This window comes from Podarcis filfolensis, assembly GCF_964270895.1.
Source record: "Podarcis filfolensis genome assembly, chromosome: 2".
NCBI classification, from domain to species: domain Eukaryota; kingdom Metazoa; phylum Chordata; class Lepidosauria; order Squamata; family Lacertidae; genus Podarcis; species Podarcis filfolensis.
Window position 1 is genome coordinate 91,395,288 of NC_139605.1, and position 21,130 is coordinate 91,416,417.

Below are 21,130 nucleotides of genomic sequence, written 5' to 3' on the forward strand. Positions count from 1 at the left end.
CATACTTCCTGCCTTTTTTATATCCCAGCCTTTTCATCACAATCCTGTTGCCGGTTATTTTTCTGGTGCTGGTGGTGCTCTTAGTAGCAGCCTTGCTGCTAATGCGGAGGCTGAAGAAGCAAAAAGGTGAGTGGATGTGTGCAGGAAGTCCCTGCATTTTATCTTTCCTGTCTCATCCTTTCTGTCTGCCCCTACCTTTCCATCTCCCATGCCTCTCCACTGTCATTTCTGGTTTCCTCCATATTTTCAGGTCATTTGAACTTTGCGTGACCTCAGACTCCTGAAATCTGGTTATGCTTCTGTTAAAAACTGACTGAAGACCTCCAGTGCAACCCTGTATATGAGCTATCCTACCGGGCTGGCATTGGAGTGGGATGTCATTGTTTTCTGCACTTTTTTACTTGGTTGTAAATTGCGTTGGGACTTTTTTTTTTTAGTGGGCAGCAATACACAAATTTAATAAGCTTAATCTAACAAAGTGGTGTGGAATCTTATGTTTTTAAACTGATTATACTGCTGTTCAAACCCTGCCCTGGTCTCTACTACAATGAAGGGCCTGCTCAAAATATTTTAAATAAGTGAACAGACGCTTCCTTTGGCTGAACTTGTATACAGTCATAACTACAGTTAATATATTTCTCCAGCTATAGCCACTCAATGCAGCTTTAATTGCCCCAAATCACACCCAGGAGCTACTTATGGAGGCCTTGAAAATTGTTTTATTTGTGGCTACCTAAAAGTAGCAGTGCAGAAGAGCAGATAGCAGAAGTGAAACTTTCTGAAAAAATAAACTGGGTTTCTAAAGCACGTTGCTGTTTAGGTGATGCTGTGCTGAGGCAGAGGAAGGAGGTGGAAGAACAGAACAGCCCCTTCATGCAGAACATCTGCCTCTACCCAGACCAATACAGAAGTTGGATTAGGAGGGCTGAGGAAATCTGTACCCACTTTCCACAGCCAGCTACCCACATCTCCTTTGAGAACATTTCCTTCCTGCTATGTGAAGATACTGTGGAGATGCTCATTCTTTCCAAATGCTTGTTTTCCTGTTTCCCTGACCTGCTTTTAAAATGAAATGGGGAAAAAATAGATTTAAGACACTGATGTGACATTGCAACCTATTTGCTATCTTTTCAGCTGCCAAAGCATGTGGGGATATCCTCCTGTCTACGGTAAGTGGCAAAAGGACTTCTCCCTTCCCTTCCCTTCCCTTCCCTTCCCTTCCCTTCCCTTCCCTTCCCTTCCCTTCCCTTCCCTTCCCTTCCCTTCCCCTCCTCTCCTCACTTTTGCCTCCAACCTCAGCAGGCTTGCTGAACCAAATTCTTGCTCTTCCCAGAATGCTAAGAGTAGTTTCAGAGAACATTCACTTTAAAAGGCCACTTCTTCCCTTGACCCACGCTGATCCACTCCCAGGACATCCTGTTACAATTTCTGTGGAACTCGGTACAATAGGGTACCATTTTCTTTCAGGTAGCATACTGTGGTGCTATACTCAGACAGTTCTTGCACCTGTTGTGAACTAAGATTGCAGGCGATAGCTCCGTGTGTGGTTTTTTTGGCCACGTGCAAATGTCTTGGGGAAACATGTCCTAAGATAATGCTACAGATACAAAGGGGTATGGGGGTGGGGTCTGCTCACAGATACCAAATGGGACACCGTGTTGTTTTTGGTTTAATTTCAGGCTCCTAATCGTGCAGAAGGCAATACTTCTGGTAGAACTGAGAAGCCAAAGCAGAGACCTCACCACAAGCCAGCTCCGCCCAGCTCCCACCAAGCAACAAACCACACAGAAGAAGTGGAATATGCAACCGTGATGAAAGCTTCGACTTCTGCTTCTCAGCCAGAGGTTCTTCCCATGAGTAGAAAATTTGCTAATGCTTTTTGCTCTTTTTATATCCCACCTTTGATCTCCATGCATGTTAAGGGGGCAGCGCCTAAAAACGTATATCGTTTTTGAGCACATCACAAAGAAGGTAGTTTTGGAAAAAACCCTGCTGCTTCGTGCAACTGATTTTCCTGAGTTAGTGATTCACAAAGAACCATGGGGAAATGCATACGCCATAAATTACAGCTCAGACCACCACCACTACCACGTAATAGGCTTTTCAAAATATATGCTTCTGTTTGTAGTTTAAAATGGGTCTTAGTTCATTTTGGTCTGCATTAAGTCTGGCAATGCCAGGACTGCGTAAATAATGGGCAAGATCCACACGAGCTCTCTTAGGTCCAGCGCAGGAGCATGTCAGTTACTATGCATGTGCCCCAAAGTGTGACTGTCACTGCTCATATATTGGACTTTAAAGACACATTCTGTTATCCTTAAGTCACAATGTGGTGCTGCCGTCGACAGAGGTTTTTCCATGATGCAACAAACTCCCAAAAGAGTGGGCCAAAGCAAATTTGGGTGGATGCTGGTTGCAACACCAGGCATTCCCCACCATCCCTTTGGGTCTTCCCTCTTCTGAAGCATCGCTGTTGGCCAAAGCTAGAAATGGGATGCTGAGTGGAATGAACTTCCATGGCAATAGCACTCCCTCATGGCAGAGAGATTCTACATGTTTACTCTCTGTACCACAGCAGTGATGTCTAGAGTCTCCGAGCCACTACTAGCAAATTCTGCCCAAGTACAATCTTGCAATATGTTAGGCAAACCAAGAGTGTGTGCACTTGTGTTGCATGTTATTGTGGGATTATCCTGCCCTTCCTCCAAGGAGCAGGATCTGTGACGGGCTCCGAGAGGCTTGTGGGCTGACTGTCGTTTGAGAGCCTGCCTCCCTGCTCTTTCCATTAGAATAGACTGTTTGCCAATGCTGATGAGATTCCCCCTCCATGTTTGAGACTTGGTCTCCCTGTCAGATAGGCTATGCTGAGAGAAATTAGACCCCCCCCCCAGTTTTCTGGGGCTTGGGTTTGACTCTCCCCAGTCCAAATCGAACACACTGCCTATTATAACAGGGGTGGAGAACCTGTTTTAGCTGGAGGCCCACATTCCCTTCTGCACAAACTACTTGCGAATTTTACCTTGTTTCTACACACACTGAGCACACCCCCTTGCACACCTTCAACCAGGGAAGCAAGAGGCATAATCGGAGTTCACAGACATATTCCAGCTAGGCAAAAACACTCAATGAGAATGCAAAGCTTAGCCAGTAAGTGGTGAGGCCTGGGGACAGTCCCAAGGGCCAAAAAGAGAGGTGTGGAGGGCCACATTTGGCCCCTGGGACTGAGGTTCTCCACCCCTGCACTACACAACGCTGCCTCCTCGCACCCTGCAATGCTTTCTCTTCTTGCAATAGTCCCTGCCTCCTTGACCAGTGCTGTTGTTGTTTTTTCACTTTCTAGGTTCCTACAGCTACAGAACAGGTATCATATGCCTCCTTAAGTTTTCAAGGTCCAGTTGAAGAAGCTACGTATGCCAATATGTAGCAGGCACCCAGGCCAAATCCTGATAACTATCAAGTACTGTGGACTGAAAAGGAAAAATAGTTGGGACCTTCCTCGTGGGACACTTTCCCTTTCTGCTCCTTTCCCCCTCCAATAATGGACTGTTGCAACACCTTGTCACTTATAGTGGTATGACTGGACTCCACACACTTGATCCCCAGTGGCCTGTGATGAGTTGTAGCTGATCCTTACCACTGCAGGAACCTCAGAAGAAAGCTACAGTCAAGAAGCCATGTTAAACTAAGCCTGCCTGCCTTAGCAGTCTAATAAGCTGTGATGTTTTCATAGGTCCCTGACAGGGATGGAACATTCTCATGCTCGAGTTCTTTCCTAAGGCCATTCCATTTTTGTGCTTTTTTTAAAAAAAAAACAAAACTACAGAAAATTATTTAAATGTTTTATCACAAAATAATATTTAAACACATTCTGTTTCATTGCAAACATCTGGAATCCTAAAGTATACATTTAAAAAGCCTGTGAATTTTTTAAAATTATAAACCAAGAACTGGATCGCAAAATCTGAAGAAGTGCAAAATCTATGGGGTGATCTGGATGAGGCGGATCAGATCAAGTTGCATTGAAATCAGACTTCTCAAGCATCCCTTGCTCTCCATACCATTTCTGTTACATCAATGAGTTTTACGTTCTGCCATGATATTGTACGACCGCTGCTGTGTGCTTGCCTGTGAGTCCATTGCTATATGTAAGGTACATTTGATATCAAGAGCCAATGAAGTATCACAAGCTGTTTGTAATCTGTGTGCATTTCTGCATGATTGTTACTGCGGTGCTTATTCGAAACTTAAGAACTGCTGTTGGGAAATTCTCCTGGGATGGGTGCAATTAAGAAACAGGACACAAGTGGTTTCTGATAGTGAGATGAACCAATCAAATGCTAAAGTCTGGAGTGGGGAGGAGAAGAGGATATGCTCAGCCTGGAGGCTCAGAACAGTTCATTGGTGGGTGCTTGCTGGCTGGGGGATTGGCCTGTCTGCAGAGAAAGTGGAAGTATCCAGGCACTATTGCCCAAGAGGCGGTTTGGAAATATCCATGGCGGCGTGAGCTTGAATTTCCTTCTGTAATTGGGAACAGATACTCTGTTAAGTTGCTCCTTACTTGAAGAGGACGCTGGATCTTGTGAATGGCCCCAGGAGTTCTCATTAAAGCAGGCAAAACTGAACCAGCAGAATACTGAATTCTTAAAGAGCCAGTCTTCCTCCTCAGGCAATTCTATGGACACCCCTTCCTTATGCGTATCATTTTAAAAGCATATTGCATTTCCATACTTCGCTTATTGAAAACATCCCTCTTGCTGCTTAACATGGGAGGCACTAATGGTGCAATCTTTTATGCGTATGCACCCAGAAATAAGTCCTATAGTCTTCACACTCTAGTACAAGGGTAGCCAGTGTGGTACCCTCCATGTATTTTGTTGGACTACAACTCCCATCATCCCTCCCCATTGACCATGCTGCCTGAGGCTTATGGGAATTTGCAGTCCAACATCTGGAGGGCACCTGTGAGCTATCCCAGCCCTAAGTAAGTGTGTCAGGACAGCAGGAGGCGGCTGCTACCAATGACAAGCTGGGTTTGGACCTTCAGAACTCGCTCCACATGGTCCTGTAGCCTGCCCTGCAGTATTGAACTCACACTCCCATTTCCCTAATCATCACAGAGAAAAACAAAATTAAGGCTATTACACACTTACCTGGGAGTGTGTTATTTAATTTAGTAGACATGTATAAGATTGCCCTGCACAGTTGCCTATTCCAGCCAGAGGTGAAAACGAAATTCCGAGTCCTCAAATGCATTAGAAGCATTACATCGGCTTCAAAGGTGGAAAGAAGCAATGATCTCGACTAGGGAAGAATGGCAAGCCAAACGGCTGGATTATGCCGAAATGGCTAAACTAACTGGGAGACTCAGGAATCAAGAAGATAAAGACTTTCAATTGTGTCCCTCTCTAGGTGTACAACTGAAAGTCTTTATCTTCTTGATTCCTGAGTTTCCTGGTATGGTTCCCCTTTATCACATACACAGCCCAACAAGACAATGACAATAATCCACCAACAGCATACATATCAGTATGGCTAACACCCACCCACCCCACTCACACATGAAAACAAAGACCACCACAGCCAATCACAAGCAAGCAACCACACCCTAGGCCAACCCCAACCTATCTCACCACCAAAGGAACACAAGTGAACAGCAGAGAACCTGCACAAGCAACGCTGACACCAAACCCTACATACATTAAGCAAAATAGAAACATCGCCGCCTGACCCCACCCCCACCCATCACTCCCCCCTCCACCTTTTCTTCCTAATGTCTCAACAAATGAAACTGATTTGTAAAAATGTTACATGGAAAAAATACAAGAGAGAGACATTACACATACTTCTGTAAATCAAGAAAATATTTAATAAAAATACAAAAAAGAAGAAGATATAGACTTTTAAAAATAATGGGAAAATTTTATAACCTATCTAGGAGACCATTGTAAACGAATTAAAACATTACAAGTGATTTTTAAAGTCCAGCTAAAGTTACAAAGTTTATGCATAATTAAGAAAAAAGAAAATTATGGAAACTGCATTGATGTGTAGACTTGGAAAAATAGTTATTAGGATCCATGTAAGATGGGGGGGGGGGAGTCAAGGGATTAAGAGAATTTCACGAAAGGATTATATAAAATTGTAAAAATCAATAAAAATATTTTTAAAAAATTAAAAAAGAAGCATTACACCAGCTTCTTTCCTCCGTCCTTGTTTTCTACAAGAAACAAAACCCCATTGAGCCATTTTTCTAATCCAGGGGCTCCTCTCGATTACCTATTTATTGAGCACGTGCCCAATTTGTTTTCACAAAATTTGTGGGAAGATGATAGATCCACTGTTTATTGGGCTTTTGTTCTGGTGGCAGCCATGAGATGGCATCACAAGAAGCAATTGTTACCGCATTTCCAGTGTACTTTGCCATCATTTTCTTACTGCAAAAACTCGGGGGGGGGGGGTTATTTTGCTTTTTTGCTTCTTCTTTTTTGGAAGCAGGTTTTCCACAGAAGAGCACCAGATCCACTTTCATTACACAACTAAAATTTGGTGGTACAAAACTGAATCCGGCCCACAAGATAGTGACAGTCTGGAAATGACGCAGGAACATTCTTGTGTACAACACACTGGAGGAACGTTTAGTACTTCAAGCTGATTGGAGAAGGCAGACAGGAGCCATACTGACTGGGGATGATGGGAATTGTAGTGTGGCCATATCTTTAGGGCCACAGGTTCCCCACCACCGAAAGAAGTAAAGACCTCTGGAAAACAATGCATGGTAGCAGGATACAGGCAGTGGTTGCATGCACCCAGCCTATACCTTCAAAGCACATTCAAAATGCAGCCTTTCCCTCAAAGAATTCTGGGCACTATAGTTTACCCCTCACAGAGTAAGAATTCCCAGCATCACTCAACAAAATACAACGCCCAGAATTATCTGAGGGAAATGGTGTGCTTCAGATGTTCTTTAAACAGTATAACGTGCACATAGCCAATGTTTGTGTGGACAGGTGGAGTCCCCCCAACCCCAAGGTGGCCCCCGAGCGGAATAATGACTCAAGACAACGTGCTATGGGATTAAAACTGGCCACAACTTTATTAAATTTCAGGTGCAGGGAGACCTTGGCTCAGGCATTGGGCGTTTATCCTTCCCAGTCCCCAGCCGGGGCTCTGGGGGACATCAGGGTGATCTAGAATGTGTAGGGATTGGGCTGGCTCCGGAGAACATATGTTCAAGCAGAGAGCCCGCCCCCCATTTTGCCGCCGTTGGAGCGGAGAGCAATGACAACCTCTCGGTGTATGGCCAATGCCTCCCCTCAATACCCTTTTAACGGGCACCCTGGGATCACCGCCACAAGGGGGGCATGGGTCACCACTTCAAACCCCCCCCCCATTTAAGAAGATAAACTAAAGGATTCCGCCCAAGACCTGAAACTGCCAAAGTTGTGACGTTTTGCTATGAGAAAGGCAAAACCTGCCAATGCAGGAAAATTCCTTTCCAGCCCTTCAACAGCGACCCTGATGTAGCAGCGCCTGTGTACCTGTGGAGAAGAGGTTAACCTGCAAGAGAAGACTTAACTGAGGGAGGGCAGGGTGGGAGAAGCTCTGGAGCCCACTGACACTTTGCAGGTAGGATTCACCTTCTGTTGTGTGAGCAGGGTGGTCCCTCCCCTTACCTGGCCGATCCCCTGGCAACACCTCCCCAGGTGGGATTGAGCGATTGGCTGAGGTAGGCGGCAACCTCCAGGTATCCAGCCTGGGGAGGATGAAGCCAGCCCAAACTACCAGGAGCCGCACTGGGATCCAGGGGGCTGCATGCGACCACGCAAAAGGCACTCCCCATTTGAAGTGGGGAGCGGTCATTGTGTGCGGGCTGTCGTGCCAAGGCAACCAAGAAAAGAGGAAGAGAAGAACTACAGCTTGGCTCTTTGTTCTCTCCCACATCTATTCAAATGTGTGGTGATTTATCAGCCAAGAAGAAAGTGATCATGTCACAGGAGGGACTTGATATTTGCATGTTCCTCTGTGCAACACATTGTTGCACTTTCAAGAGGACTGATTAAAATCAACAGGCTGTTCTCCAGCTGTATTGATAAGAGCTGGAAAATATTCCGCAGCTACTCTGAATGGTGTGGGGTTCAATCTCCCATTATTTACCCGCAGTTCACTTAAACGATCTGGATCACTATGTCACCAGGGTGGCTTTCAATATTCTGTTCCTTAAATATTAATCAAAACCATTAGCTCTCAAATGAATGGAAATTGCATGCATGCAGGGCTCATAAGTTATTTGGAAGAGATGGGAAACCAAACATCAATAGTATATTTATATTTGGCCCATGCATACACTATTAGCCGGCGTAATGACTTAATAGTAGGCGGCTTGTTGTACTAGCATTAAAACAGCATCCAATATAATTCCTCTGAACGGAAAGGATAGGTAGGCAGATGGCAGTTCCCAAATATATTACAGTGGAATAACTGCTACTCACATCCTTGTTTGGCTTGACAGCAAGCAATCGACATAAACCCCACAAGGGATTTATATGAGCCAATTCTGGGTTTCAGGTTTTTTCCTATACTTCTGACAAAGTAACCCTGACAAATTCAGAGTTTACATGTCTAAGAATTGCCACCTCTAACAGTGTGTTCCCAAAAGGTATAAATTTAAACCCTGGGAAACGGGCTGGGAAACTGACCATGGCCAAAGACAGAACATAAAGGTTGTGTGACTAAGGCCTGCAAACAGGTTCTGATGCAAAATAGAGCAATTAGGTTTTTCTGCCTCTGTTGTGGAAAACATTCCCCATCTGCAGAATGTTGCCATCATAACCCTCTCTGCCTGTAGACTCCCAAGAGGGTACATTACTCCCAAGTGCTCCACAGGCATTTTATGAGAGAAGCTCACAAAGACCTGAAATGTAGGCCAGTTTTATCTACATACATGGATGGTTCAATCAATAATGGCTCATTTAAGCCACTCCTGCAGGGATGGGGGACCTGTGGCCCTCCAGCTGTTGCTGGGACTACAACATCTATCATCCCTAAATACCAAGGTTTCAGACACAAAATCTCTCCCAGTCTTACCTGGAGATGCGGTACATTGAACTTGGACTTCTGCATGGAAGGAAGATGTTCTGTCACTGAGATGCAAACTTTCCCCTAAAGAGAAAGCTAGCTACTTCTTTGACCTTCTCACTGTGGGGTGTGAAACACAGAGCAGTCAAATACAACATTCCTAGAGTGGACATGTTTAGACATGAAGAGGGATGTTTGTCCAGACAGTAGATAAACTTCCTGTTTCCTCCTGGGCTGAGACAAACTTCCTCTACATGTGACCAGAGGTGGGCATGACCTCACCTGTGCAGGTAACAAAAGCACAGGGCTGGCCACAACACCTCTCTCTTCTCCATTTTGCTTTCGTCAGCCTGAGATGCTCTCTTGGCCAAGAGAGCACAAAGGAACTATCTCCTTATGGGATAGATTCCAAGTGTAACTTAAGTCTGCCTTCTGGGATCCATCTGTGAACAGAAAATGTGAGTAAACTAATTTATACCTTTTATACAAGACTGTCACGTCTATTCCTTTTAGGAGGGAATAAAGGGGAATTACCAGAAATCTTATTTTAGAGGCTTAAGCAAGCCTGGCAAACCTATCCACTGTGTAAGTTTAAAAGGGGAATGTTACTCTGCTAAATTATAGAACTTGTTAACACAAGTTGGAAAGGATATAATTAAACAATATATCCTTTCCTGCCTCCCTGAACATTCCCACACTCACCCCGTACCTCCAGCATGTCCCAATATCTGCCTCCACCCTCTTTTATTCCATTACCATGTGGGTGTACCAGTTTCAGCATTTTCAAGTTATGCCCATGTAAAAGATTTAGTAGCAATCCTATCCTCATTCAGCTCATGTAACTCAAACTGATATTTCCCAAATTCTCCAGCTTAATTGGACTATAGATCAGATTATTTGATGTCCAGTCATGGATGTCAGTTCACAGTCTTCCTTGTTCTCAGCTTCACAAATTCCCATTTTGACATAATCATCCAGTGTCAACATGCACATTTTACATTGCTACCAAATCCCAGAAACCCTGTATTTGGGGACAGCGTTGTTATGGGTTTCCCATGTGGTTGCTATGAATAGGCCTAGCACTCTGGGTTTGCATTAAGGCAAGAAACCTTTTCCTTCTGCCCAAAGCTACATTGCCTCAAGGGTAACCTGTCAGCAGGACTGAATCAGTAGTGGGTGGCTTAAGGCAATGCCTGGCCAGAGTCTTGTACTTGACAATGGAATGCTAATAGCCCAGGAGTCTCTCTCTGTAGGAGCTAATTGTTAGACAATTGTTTCTTGGTACAGAGAGCTTGGAGCATCCTGAATTACAGAGAAACCTCCGAGATTCTGGGAGGTGACATACTCACCTACCCAGTAAAGACTAATTGTATGCATGTGTGTTTGTGCATGCAGATGTAAGGCAGACCCTCCAAGTGTCCCTATTTTCCAGGGACAGTCCCAGATTTAAAGAAGCCATCATGGTTTCTGATTTGACCCCAGAATGTCCCACTTTCCCTTAGGGCATCCCTATTTTCGTTGGAGAAATGTTGGAGGCTATGGAGAAATGTGATTCCCTCAGTTGAGGAGATAACTATAAAACCTTTAGAAGATATTGGAAGACAGCCCTGTATAGGCAAATTGTTTTTAATGTTTAATGTTTTATTATGTTTTTATTTATGTTGGAAGTTGCCCAGAGTGGCTGGGGCAACCCAGCCAGATGGGCAAGGTATAAAGAATAATTTTATTATTACTGAATTGGACATTCCTATTTTCATCAGAGAAATGTTGGAGGGTATGGTAAGGGAACAGAAGAGAAACTGCAGTTTTGAGGCCAAGTTAACCTGGGAGAGATACACAGAGAGGGATGAGCTGATTTAAGGGTTCTGTAAGGGATGCGGGTGGTGCTGTGGGTTAAACCACAGAGCCTAGGACTTGCTGATCAGAAGGTCGGCAGTTCGAATCCCCGTGACGGGGTGAGCTCCCGTTACTCAGTCCCTGCTCCTGCCAACCTAGCAGTTCGAAAGCATGTCAAAGTGCAAGTAGATAAATAGGTACCGCTCCGGTGGGAAGGTAAACGGCGTTTCTGTGCACTGCTCTGGTTCACCAGAAGCGGCTTAGTCATGCTGGCTACATGACCCAGAAGCTGTACGCCAGCTCCCTCGGCCAATAAAGCGAGATGAGCACCGCAACCCCAGAGTCGGACCTAATGGTCAGGGGTCCCTTTACCTTTAAGGTAACAGGAGATGGGAAGGCAGTGTTGTTGCCTCTCTGAAGAGAATTTGTTGCTGGAGCGTTAAGCTGTCTGCCTTTGCCTATGCTCAACCTGCATATTTGTAAATAAACTCATACAAATCCAGATCATGGTATATGTTGCCTCCCCTTCAGGAACTCCACATTAATCATAGCAGTGGTATACACCAAATATTTTTTGTGTGCTTGTATTTTTTAAAATTTTAAGTTTTGAACTGCTTTAAACTATTTTAAATTGTTGTAATCTGCCCTGGAACCTTAGGGTGGGTGATAAATTAAAATCCTCCTCCTATTTTTCTGGGCAGCACTGGTACAGAAACCAAGCCCAAGATAGAGAAATCCAGGTCATTGCACACAGACTCATGTAGGACTGTGGCACTGTCACAGTCTCCCTGCAGGACAAATGCACGAACATTTCCACACAGTTTCATTATTACATACAGTATAGCTCTCTCGGTAATTTTGTCTTCTCCCGCTACAAGAATATAGGGTTGTAAAATTGAACACATGAAGCCACCTTTGGTAAGCAGAAAGTAACACACAGTGTGTCAGGGAACTGTCATCTGAGACGAAGGAGGTGAAAGGGCTCATGGAGGGTGAGAGAGACCACTCAGCGGAGGAGGGGACCAGCAGGGGGAGAAGTGGAGTTACAAGGGAAAGTGAGTCGGAGGGAGAGCTCAGAGATACTTCAAGCGGGAACAGTGGAGAGGTTTCAGGACCTCCCGTAGGCACACCCACTCCTCGGCGGAAACTGTCGCGCCGAGAGTCCAGAAGACGCGTTTCCGTCAAGGAGCTTTTATGCTGGAAGAAGTTCCGTAAACGCCCACTGTCCGATTCAACGAGCGATTGATGGAGCCATGCTTAAGGAGCTCCATCACAGACAGAGGTTTGGGGACTTAGCCAAACTCTGAGGGATCAGGATTTTACGCACAAGCAGCTCACCATCCCATCACAGCAATCGGACAGTCCCTGAAAGCAGCTTGTGCAGAGAGGCATCATGAGCAACCCAGCTGGAGCCGGAGGAGCAGCAGGAGCTGGAGAAGGTCCAACTCTGGAAGAAAGGTGCAGAGTTTTGGAACTCCAGCTAGCAATGCAAACGGCGAGGCTAGAAGAAAGGAGGGCGCAGGATGCAGAAAAGGCAAAAGGCGCTACACTAGCAAGAAAGATGCCAGGAATGGTGCAGAAGTTTGGGGGGGACCCCAGGAACTACCAAGCCTTTAGGACAGAGATGCAGTATGCTCTTGAATTGCAGTTTAACGACTTTCCCGATGAGGCATCGCGAGTGGCGTTTGTGATTGGCCATCTCGAAGGGGGGGCGAGAGACTGGGTCCGGCCCCTGATGGCAGGGAATAGTGACATGCTGAAGGACGCGAGGAAGTTTTTTCGCGCCATGGATTTGATGTTTTTCAGCGAGATTGAACAGGGACTGGTGCGCAGACAATTGATAGCTTGCAAACAGGGGAGCCGATCGGTTCGTGAGTACTGGACTGAGTTTACAATGTTGATACATAAATTGGGGTGGGACCTATCGGCGGAACCCATTCAAATGCTCTTTGAAGAGGGGCTTTCTTCGGCGGTGAAAGACGAACTTTCCCGGGCGCCCAGGGCGGAGTCTATGGACCAGCTGACCAAATCAGCGCTGACCATTGGAGCGCGCCAGGAGGCAAGAGCCTTGGAGAAGCGGGAGGGGAAAGGAGAGCGTTGGAGGGATTTCCGCATTCCAGAGATTCCAGAACCCAGTTTCCCGCCCGGAGAGCCGATGGAAGTTGGAACAGCGCGCGCGCGCGCAGTTTCAAATCCCAGTGAAGGGAGGAAGAAGGAGGGAAAGAGCGCCAAGAAATGTTACCTCTGCCAGCAGCCAGGTCACTTTGCCAGAGTCTGCCCACAAAGAAAGGAATGGCAAGGGATGGCGGGAGCTGTTGGGGGGAAGGAGGAGGAAGTCCAGGAGCCAGTAAAAGCCACCGCCTGTCTGCCGCTGTCAGGGCACTGCAGACAGGCCAAGGAGCAATAAAAGTGCCCACTCCGGAACCTCCAAGACCAGCTCTAGTAATAGAGGTGCTGCTAGAGCTGGCAAACGGATACCCACTAAAGACCAAGGCGCTGTTGGACTCAGGCAGCTCCTGTAATTTTATGAGCAAGGAGTTTGCAGCTGAACACCAGATACAGACACTCCCTTTAAGCAACCCCCTGCAGGTCACCACTATCGATGGGAGGGAGCTGTTGGGGGGAGAAGTTAGCCTACAGACCGTCCCAATGGTTATGAGGGTGGCAAGGCACACTGAAAGGATAGCGTTCAATGTAGCCACCCTGGGAGGGGCGCCAGTCATTTTGGGAATGAGCTGGCTAGCATTGCATGACCCGCTAGTGGGCTGGCATCAGAGAGTGGTCTCCTTTGGGTCAGCACATTGCTTGGAACACTGCAAAGAGGGAAAGGTGCCAGAAGGGGCAAAAGCCTCCCTAGCAGGGATGGAAGTGGCGGACAAAGGGAAAGTGCCCAAACAATACGCTGACCTGAGCAAGGTCTTCAGCGAAAGGGAAGCAGATAAACTACCACCGCATAGAGACTTTGACTGCCAAATTAACCTGGTCCCTGGGGCCCAGCTCCCCGTGGGCAAGCTGTACGCCATGTCAGACAGGGAAATGCAGGAGTTGAGGGAGTTTATTGACAAAAACCTGAAGAGAGGTTTCATCAGAGAGACCAGAGCGGTGGGGGGCAGCCCAGTGTTTTTTGTGGACAAAAAAAACACGGATAAACCGAGATTGATCGTGGACTACCGGCGGCTGAATGCCGTGTCAGAACCAGTGACTTTCCCCATGCCCAGAATTGATGACATTTTGACCAGGGTGAGGAAGGGAAAGATATTCACGAAACTGGACCTGAGAGGAGCGTACAACCTGATACGAATAAAGAAGGGGGATGAATGGAAGACAACGATGTTCACCCCCCTAGGGGCTTTCGAATATCTCGTTATGCCCTTTGGATTACAAGCAGGCTCCGCCTGTTTTCAATCGCTCATGAACCATGTACTGGGACCTTTGCTCTACAAGAATTGCGTGGCCTTTCTCGATGACGTGCTGATATATTCAGAGAATGAGGAGCAGCATGTAAAGGATGTCAGGGAAGTGCTGAGCCAGCTGCAAGCAAACCAGTTGTGGGTGAAATTGGAGAAGTGTCAGTTCCACGCCAAGGAGGTGGAATTCCTGGGGTACCGCCTATCAGACAAGGGATTAGCCATGGATCCAGGCAAGGTACAGGCGGTGCTGGAATGGAAGACACCGAAAACGAAAAAAGATGTGCAAAGGTTCTTAGGGTTTGGGAACTTTTACCGTAAATTCATCAAGAACTTTGCCCACTTAACGGCTCCCATCACGGACTGTCTGAGCAGCAAGAAGAAATTCGTTTGGACGGCGGAGGCGGAGCACGCTTTTGAGGAATTGAAAAAGGCATTCGCTTCGGAAGAACAGCTCCTGCATGTGGATTTACAAAAACCCATGAGAGTGGAAACTGATGCCTCAGACCGCGCGGTGGGGGCGGTGCTACTTCAGCCAGGGAGCAATAAGTCGGAATGGAGACCGTGTGCCTTCTTTTCGCGTAAGCTGAACAAATCCGAGAGGAACTACACGGTATATGACCGAGAACTACTCGCCATTCACGAAGCGTTCCGGAGATGGAGACACTTACTAATTGGTGCACAGCATAAGGTACAAGTATGTACGGACCACAAGAATTTGGAGTATTGGAGAACGGCACGAGTGCTCAACCAACGACAAGTGAGATGGGCCCAGGAGTTCTCCAAATTCCATTTTGAAATCTGCTATGTGCCAGGTCCAGAAAACATCAGAGCGGACGCTCTCTCTCGCAAACCGGAATATTTGGAGGGGGAGGGAGCGCCAGAAGAGAGACATATTATCCCAGAGGACCACTGGGTGTGTGGTGCGGCCTGGGTGGGGCAAAGAGAACTGGTAGAGGGAACGGTAAATGATGAGTACGCCCAGGATAAGCTCAGAGGTTTAAGGGGAGAGGGAGAAGACCCCGGAGGTTTTGAAGAAAGAAACGGGGCATTGTATTACAAAGGGGCGCTATATATACCAGAAGGGGAATTGAGGGGGAGAGTACTCAAACAGCTGCACGACAATCCCACAGCGGGGCATTTTGGGCAACACAAGACCATGTGGTTGGTGACCAGGGAGTTTTGGTGGCCCAAGGTGAGGGAGGATGTACGGGAGTATGTGAGAAGGTGTGACCAATGCCAGAGAGCCAAAGGAGAAAGGCGGGCACCAGCGGGGTATTTAGAACCGTTACCCACACCAGAACGACCGTGGGAGGCGGTGTCGATAGATTTTATGACTGATCTGCCCAAATCCCAGGGGAAAACCGCCATACTAGTCGTAGTAGACCAGTTAACTAAGATGGGTCACTTTGTAGCTTGCTCACATGCAGTCACGGCGGAAGAGACAGCAAAATTGTTTGTAGAACATATTTTTAGGCTGCATGGCGCCCCCTTGAGGCTGGTTTCCGACAGAGGGAAACAGTTCACGTCCAGATTCTGGAGGAAGCTTATGAGCTTGTTGCACGTAGAGGTCAACTTTTCGACTGCCAGGCACCCTGAGACCAATGGGCAGGCGGAGAGGGCAAACGGTATCCTTCAACAATACCTGAGGTGTTATGTCAATGACAGAGAAAACGATTGGGTCGAAAAGTTGGCACTAGCGGAATTTGCTTACAATAATGCAGAGAATGTGTCCACCGGGATGAGCCCCTTTTTGGCTAATTATGGGTGCCACCCCAGGGCGTTTCCAGGGGAAGGAGGAGAGAGATGGAGTGTTCCGGCCGCTGAACTGTTTGTAGAAGAAATGGAAGCGATCCATCGTCAACTCCAACACAACTTAGAAAGGGCCAAAGAAGAATATAAGAGGCAGGCAGACAAGAGCAGAAGGGAAGGTGAAACAATTAGGGTGGGGAGTCGGGTCTGGCTATCAACCCAAGGGTTGCCGTTCAAGGGTAGTTGCAAGAAATTGAGACCCAAAAGATTGGGACCATTTGAGGTCATCCAACAGGTCAACCCAGTGGCTTTCAGACTCCGGTTACCGAACCACATGAAACTGCACCCAGTATTCCACAGGTCATTACTGTCACCATACAGGGGGGAAGGTGAAGGGGTATCCACACGGGGGCCAGCCATAGAAGAAAGGGAAAGCCGCAACTATGTGGCGGAAATCATCGACTCCAGGTGGAAGGGAAATCAGGTGGAGTATTTGGTCGCGTGGGAAGGGGAACCGGAGTCGGAAAACACCTGGGTGAAGGCAGAGGAGGTCCATGACGAGGTCTTGATCGAAACGTTCCACCAAAGGTTCCCCAGGAAACCTCAACCAGTAGCGAGGTTCCGGAGGGAGTACTTTGGCACCACCGACGATGAGGAGGAACTGGAGGGATTCAGGGAATCGGAGTTGGAAGAGGGTACAGACTCCGAGGAGGAGGAGTACTTGGAAACCGGGAACAGCAAAAGGTGGAGGGAAGTGTTCGAAACTTCGGAAGATGAGGGAGGTTCCTTCAGGGGTTTTGCTCCCTCGCCTCCCGCAGAGGAGGGGAGGGAAGGGGGTGAAGGGGGCCCTAGAGGGGAGGTGGATGTCAGGGAACTGTCATCTGAGACGAAGGAGGTGAACGGGCTCATGGAGGGTGAGAGAGACCACTCAGCGGAGGAGGGGACCAGCAGGGGGAGAAGTGGAGTTACAAGGGAAAGTGAGTCGGAGGGAGAGCTCAGAGATACTTCAAGCGGGAACAGTGGAGAGGTTTCAGGACCTCCCGTAGGCACACCCACTCCTCGGCGGAAACTGTCGCGCCGAGAGTCCAGAAGACGCGTTTCCGTCAAGGAGCTTTTATGCTGGAAGAAGTTCCGTAAATGCCCACTGTCCGATTCAACGAGCGATTGATGGAGCCATGCTTAAGGAGCTCCATCACAGACAGAGGTTTGGGGACTTAGCCAAACTCTGAGGGATCAGGATTTTACGCACAAGCAGCTCACCATCCCATCACACAGTGCTAACCACAACCTTTGGTTGAACTTCGTTATATTATTCAGAATTTTATTTTTATCACCGAATCATGCAGTTCAGTCAGGTTTTTCAGCTGCAAACTGCAGTTTCTCCAGAAGAAGGAAGAAAGGGAGATGCTAGGAGGGAACGTACAATCTAGCCTGCAGTTCTTCAAATGTCTTAAGACATATCCGCTTCCTCATATTCTGAAGGTGGTTTACAAAATGAAGAATACAATTAAAATGGAAAAGCAAAAAGAAAAACCCACAATGAACTAAAAGGGCACAAAATAATAACGTTCTAACGTTAGGTGTTGACACGATTTTACCACCATCTTTTAAAATGCTTGGGGACATGTTGCAAGGGGGAGAAGAGCTGATCAATAGTAAGGTATCCTTTAATTGGAAAGGGCTGTTGCTCTGCAGTAGAGAAGATACTGACCACCAGGTAGTCCAGCTTGGAATATGTTCTGATTTGCTTTGACTAATGCAGTGGTGCCCAACCTATTTTTGGCCGTGCCCCACCTAAGCATCTCTAAAATCTTGGACCCCCCCATGACATATAATTCTTATTATTCAAAAAGTGAACTCCTATTCATGTGGAGGAAGCCTAAAAGGCCATTATCTGTTAATAACTCATTCTGGAACCCCTTAAAAATCAAATTGCCCCCCCTGTGGAGCGTGTGCCCCATGCTGGGAACCACGGGACTAACGGTTAGGCATTTATGTATTTATTCAGTAACTCTATAGGCCACCCTTCAGAATGAACTTAGAAGGCAGTATCTAACTTAGAGTAAATTAAACAAAATACAATAAACTCAAATGCAACACAAATGACAACAGTAAAAGCAGCACCCATAAAATCACCAGAATCAATAAAACTGAGCAGAGTCATAGTCCCATTCTTCTCCGTTCTACACAATAACATCCATGTAGCTGGCAACACAGTGAGATATCCCATCTCATCTCACCTGACCTATATAAAAAACCAGTGCTACCCTGGAAGCATTCGTTCCTGGTTTCCTGCTGCACAGTGCCCAAGATCCTAACATTAAGTCCCACCAGATGAAGTTGGCATCAGAAGTTTCCATTTGATTGGGCCACATGCTTAGAGTTTGTTCCCAGTTTGCTCATGAAACATAAGCCCTTCAGGGTGCTCTGCTTACCTACCATTCTTACAAGCTCATTTGCAGTGTAACAGGCAAGAAAAAAAGTGAAGGAAAAGTTGCTGGAAATCGAGCAGGAACTTGCACTTAAATAAAATGCATGCACCAGAATATATACCATACAGTGGAACCCAGCAGCAGTATTTCCATTCGGCCAATTCCCAGAGGACAAGAGTGTTCTTTTAATCCTAGAGTTTCTTTGGCACTGGGTATTAAGCTGCTGAACCTGAATTCCTTAGTCCTAGGAGCTGCATTGGCAGTTTCACTGCAGGGTTGAGCCAGCTTTGTGATATCAAATCATTATAAGTATTCCTTTCCCAGTTATGCTCCAACATGAGCACTTTCCTCGCTGGTACCAAGACACTAGAATTTATAACCCATTTACAACAAATACACGAGGCACAGAAAAATGGCAGGTCCAGCGCAGGCTAATGCGGCCTCCATACTGAAGAACTTGCAAGTGGCAGGTAGATTCAGTTGTGCTCCTGACAGTCACTGCATTGATCCCCATAGGAAACACTGCTTGTCCAAATTGGCTAGCTATATTAGTGCAAGAGTTATACCACTGACCTACCACCTCGGAACCATGCACTGTGCAAAGAGGCTCTAGGTCTGTTAGTAGTTGTTCCCCCACAAAGACCTTCTTCGGGATCATCTGGCTGGAGGACACAACTCTACCACCCTCCTCTAATTCAGAGGGTGAGTCTCCCACAGTGCCCATCTCCCCAGACCCAGAGAACCTGAAGACTGCAAAAAAAGACGAGGACCCTTTAATAACCAACACCTCCGCAGGAGGTGGGACTCACCACATGAGAAATCCAGTCAACTCATGTAAGGCTCCAGCTACATCTAGGAGCTAACAGAGATAACAGTTTGCACAGCTTCAAAGACAATAATTTGTATAGACAGGAGTATAGGACTTTGTGAGCTCTCCAAGGTCCTGCACGTACCTTGAATTCCTGCCAACACAGAGCAGACACTTCTAGGCTTCCCCTGTGAGGACACTAATAGTGGCAACTTCCTGTTTGGGCATTGCCACTGCTGGGGAAACTTGCCTTCCAAAAGTGTGTCAAGTCCCACTTGTTCTCCAAAATGGGGCATTTCACTCCGCTGTTTTGTGGGCTTTGCAGAAATGCAAAAACGTTAACAAGCAGCCTACAGCATATTCACATCAAGTTTCTCCTTTTTTTTTTTACAGCTCACTTCTCCATACAAAGCACTCCTCAGCACAGGAGCTGGTTAAATCAGGAGCAGAAGCTGCACCCCACATCAATGCTGCGTCAGTTTAAAAAAGGAGTATCCCAGTAATTATCGAATGTGAAAGCAATTTGAAGAGGGTGGAGAGGACAGAGAAACTTAGGTTTCCCCATCTCATATTTTCCTTCACTCACACTTTGAAACTTCCCCTCCTCCCCTTAATAGGGTCCCAGGAGCAGCCACCACTAGTGAAAGGACAATGTGCCAAATACTAAGGAAATATTCCTAGGAGTAAAGCAATTGAAACCAGGTTCTTGCAGTTCATAATCTGTTTACCAAATTGAGTATTATGAAGGATTTGCTGATGACTCAGGATGTTTCCACATTTCATTTGCCTGCAGAGCATGAAACAGTGTTTGCTTGCTTTGTTAATTTTTCTAAAAGTCTCCTGCTCCTCCTCCTCCTCCTAACCTAAAGTCACATCTATGCTGGTCTATCCTGCTTTCTTCTGCTCTCTGACTCTGGCACTTGTAGAGTGGATGAACATAACCCAGGGTGGGGAACTTGTGGCCTTTCAGATATTGATGGACTACAGCTCCCATCATTCCTGACCAGCGGCTATCCTGGCTGGGGCTGATGGGATCTGGAGTCCGATAATATCTGGAAGGGCCATGGGTTCCTCATCCCATGTTTCCTTATTTCCACCTTGCTTGTCTTCAAAAGACATTGGGTAGTTATTAACATACCAAAGCAGCTGTTGCCCTTCTCCCTATAGTGCCCCTTTATATTCCATTTATAGGAATGACTTCTACTTTAACTCTTTCCATGGTGGTGGTAGCATTTTTCTTTCACAAGCAACTCTTACCATTTGCACAAATCATATGGGAACCTTCAGGAAACCCTACCGGTTTGGGTAGTGCCTTCTACTTGAGATCCAAATACAAAATCACTCACCTACCAGTGGTTCCCAGTGTGACTAACATTTTGGGTCACCCAGAAGACAATCTGGATACATGACAATTCTAAAGAAAACAATCAGCAGCATAGCTCTCACCTACAACTGGGCTGCACCACTACAGGCTTACAACATGACTGAAGACTCTTCCATACAAAACAACAGCAACATCCTCCTCCACACAGGAAATGATGTCAGGAAGAATTATATAGTCTAGCGCTCTCTCCAACATCATTGCCATACTTATCATGTTAATATGTGGACGGCTTTCTTTATTCATTTTTGTATCTAGAATGGAACATTCAAATCATGTGGACCTCCACCTGCAATGTGAAGTGGTACAGTCCGGACACATGCTTACTTTCTCTGTGAGGGTCTGATCTGATTTGACACCCGTAACTGTATCTCTCACATTTTTTAACTGATAAATTCATCTGCAGGAGAACTAGATTTGTACTGGGGCTGTTGATTGT

General features: G+C 46.5%; 2 protein-coding genes across 5 annotated transcripts in view; one reads left to right on the forward strand and one right to left on the reverse strand.

Moving 5' to 3' along the window:
• Positions 1–21,130, reverse strand: part of RAB37 (RAB37, member RAS oncogene family) — a 79,215-nt gene that overhangs the window by 54,377 nt on the left and 3,708 nt on the right. The gene's annotated exons all lie outside the window — the stretch shown is intronic.
• CD300LF (CD300 molecule like family member f) overlaps positions 1–21,130 on the forward strand; it is a 122,008-nt gene that overhangs the window by 12,663 nt on the left and 88,215 nt on the right. For 2 of the 3 annotated variants that reach the window (XM_083598264.1, XM_083598268.1), the window contains 4 exons: positions 29–126; positions 1,135–1,169; positions 1,680–1,844; positions 3,341–5,393. The exons of the other annotated variant lie outside the window; for it this stretch is intronic. In XM_083598264.1, coding sequence (XP_083454390.1) covers positions 29–126; positions 1,135–1,169; positions 1,680–1,844; positions 3,341–3,424 — 382 coding nt within the window. In that variant the 3' untranslated portion in view covers positions 3,425–5,393. Of the gene's footprint in view, positions 1–28; positions 127–1,134; positions 1,170–1,679; positions 1,845–3,340; positions 5,394–21,130 lie in introns of those variants that run through there. 3 annotated transcript variants of the gene reach the window in all.